General features: G+C 49.6%; 1 protein-coding gene across 1 annotated transcript; it reads left to right on the top strand.

The window, feature by feature from the left end:
* gdf3 (growth differentiation factor 3) lies at positions 1-2172 on the top strand. The gene is made up of 2 exons (XM_047601225.1): positions 1-334; positions 1133-2172. The coding sequence occupies exons 1-2, from the start codon at positions 58-60 to the stop codon at positions 1984-1986; spliced, it is 1131 nt and encodes a 376-aa protein (XP_047457181.1). The 5' UTR covers positions 1-57; the 3' UTR covers positions 1987-2172.
* The last annotated feature ends 403 nt before the right edge of the window (positions 2173-2575 follow it).

The raw sequence follows: 2575 nt of genomic DNA, 5'->3' as shown, positions 1-2575 counted from the left end.
TCAAATGAGCCGTCGCAGGTGAGCGGTGATCGGAGCAGACCGACCCGAGGGCCAGACATGACTCCCCTGCTGCTCCTGACGCTCTGTTTTCTCGGTGCCGGCGCCGCCTCGGACGCGGAGGAGATGAAGAGCCAGGAGCGGCTCTTCCTCAGCTCCCTGGGGCTCCCGGGGCGGCCGCGGCCCTCGGGGGGCCAGCAGCCCCGGCGCCGCGTCCCCACAGCGCTCTGGAGGATGTTCCGGAGGACGGAGAGCATGCAGGCCCAGGAGAGCGACCTCTGCACGGTGTCCGAGTACGGAGTCCGCGGCAACATCATCCGATACGTGCAGGACCAAGGTGGGTTTCTGTTGATTGTTTATGTTTAGTCCAGAACATGTGGAGATGGAGGTGCCCTCTCCAAACACATGCATGACTGAGTCCTCGTATCTGAGAAAAAATCTAAAGAGATGAGATGATTTTGGTTGCACACATGGTTTTGTGGACACTTCTCTAAAATGTGCTCTCGATTATGTTCAATCCAAGCTCATACTTCTAAAATCAGACTCACTAAACACCTTCAATGCTTCAGTTTTCATTGAAGAGTCTGTTTAAAAAAGCCATTTTATATTTAGAAAGGTTACTTCTAATGGAAGGAAACGTTACATTTTGGTTGAAGTTGACTAAGTTGTTTGCATGACGGTACCACAAGGTAGCCAACCTCATACTTCATAGTATATTACTATTCCTGCACCAGTAACTTCCACAGGTTTGAGCATAAATACAGTTTTTTTTGTTTACTATTAAAAACTACAACTGTTCCCATAGTGGCCAAAAAAATCTGCATATTCACTGTGTCTGCAACGGTTTCATCATAAAAAAAATAGCAAGTCCATGCACAAAATTTGGAAAATTTGTGTGCAGGAATAAACAACATTATTTATTGATTAAAGTGCTGCTCAGCTTGGGCAATTAAAAGTAATTAAGTTTTGGTGAAAGCGTGATGAAATGCTTGATTTTCTAAGGTGTTTCCTTGCAGTCATGCTGGAAATTGTGCACAGTGTGTGTGTGTTTTGGGGAGACGTTTTCTTCTCCGTGATTTATCAGTCACCCGTTATCAGCCTGTTCCTCTCCACGCTCCGTGCGTTTTCCTCGTAGGCAGGCCTGTGTCTGGCTGGAGCAGCGGCTGTCAGGCTTGTCTGGAGAAGCAGCTTTTCTTCAACATGTCCGTCCTGCAGCCCGTGGAGCTGCTGTCTCTGGCTCAGCTGGAAGTCAAGTTCCACTGGAAGCCCCTCAGATCCGCGGAGCTCCTGCGGGGGCCCGGCGCCGTCAGCGTGACCCTGTACAGAGTGATCCGGGCCACGCTGAGGGGAGCCAACCCCCAGGCCAACCGCAGGCTCCTGCTGTCCCAGTCGGTCCAGCTGCAGCCCGAGCCCACCTCCATCACCATGGACCTCACCTCGCTGGCGGAGAGCTGGCGCAAACCGGGACGCAACTACGGTTTGGTTTTGGAGCTGCTGCCTCTCGGCGCGGACCCGGAGGAGCTCGTCTCTTTTTACCCCGGTAACTCCCTCCCGGCGGAGGCGGCCTTCGCCCTCCCCGTGATGCAGGCCTCCCTGGTGGCGGTGTCCCTCAACCCCCACCAGTGTCGGTCCAGGCAGAGGAGGAGCGCCGTCCACCTCCCCGTGACGCCCAGCAACGTGTGCAAGGCCCGCCGCCTCTACATCGACTTCAAAGACGTGGGCTGGCAGGACTGGATCATCGCCCCGCAGGGCTACATGGCCAACTACTGCCACGGCGAGTGCCCGTTCCCGCTCAGCGAGAGCCTGAACGGCACCAACCACGCCATCCTGCAGACCCTGGTGCACTCCCTGGACCCGCACGGGACGCCGCAGCCCTGCTGCGTCCCCATCCGCCTGTCCCCCATCTCCATGCTGTACTACGACAACAACGACAACGTGGTGCTTCGGCATTACCAGGACATGGTGGTGGACGAGTGCGGCTGCCGATGAGGTCATTGAACTCAGTAGATTTTTGTTGTTTTTTAACTTTAAGCGTCTCAAATTGTTGTCGTCACTAGTTTGATGTCTTTCTCCAGTATGTGGTGTGATTTTTAAAGAATGTAACATTTGTATTTGTTGGATCTCAGGAAAACTTTGTTTTTGCACAAAATTAAATAATAAAAGCTTATTTGTGTGAAGCTTTCTTTCTCAGCTCTACAGCAGCAGGTCATGGTAAAACTCACACGGGAGCCGATAAAGTTGTGTTTTAATTAACATTAAGACTATTTCTCTGATTTCACATTGTTTCTATACAATATAACTTGTCACCTTTTCACTTCAAGTATTAAAAATTAAAAAATGAAAAGGATGAAATTAATGAGAAATAGACATGTGGGTTTAAAGTAGAGTCTAAACTTTCGTTTGAGGGTGTTCAGTTGAGTTGAGCTTTATTTATTTTGAATACATTCAAAAGAAAAGGATACATAAATGTAGAAGAAAGAAACATGCAATATATTTCAAAAGGAGTTGTATCAGCTTATCTAGTCCCACTCCTTCTCCATCAGTTATTTAACTTGAATGCTTCCATATTTTACAAAAG

The sequence above is a fragment of the Mugil cephalus genome, chromosome 12, assembly GCF_022458985.1.
Source record: "Mugil cephalus isolate CIBA_MC_2020 chromosome 12, CIBA_Mcephalus_1.1, whole genome shotgun sequence".
NCBI lineage: Eukaryota > Metazoa > Chordata > Actinopteri > Mugiliformes > Mugilidae > Mugil > Mugil cephalus.
Note: the sequence above shows the minus strand (reverse complement) of the source record. Positions and strands in the feature narration are given on the sequence as shown.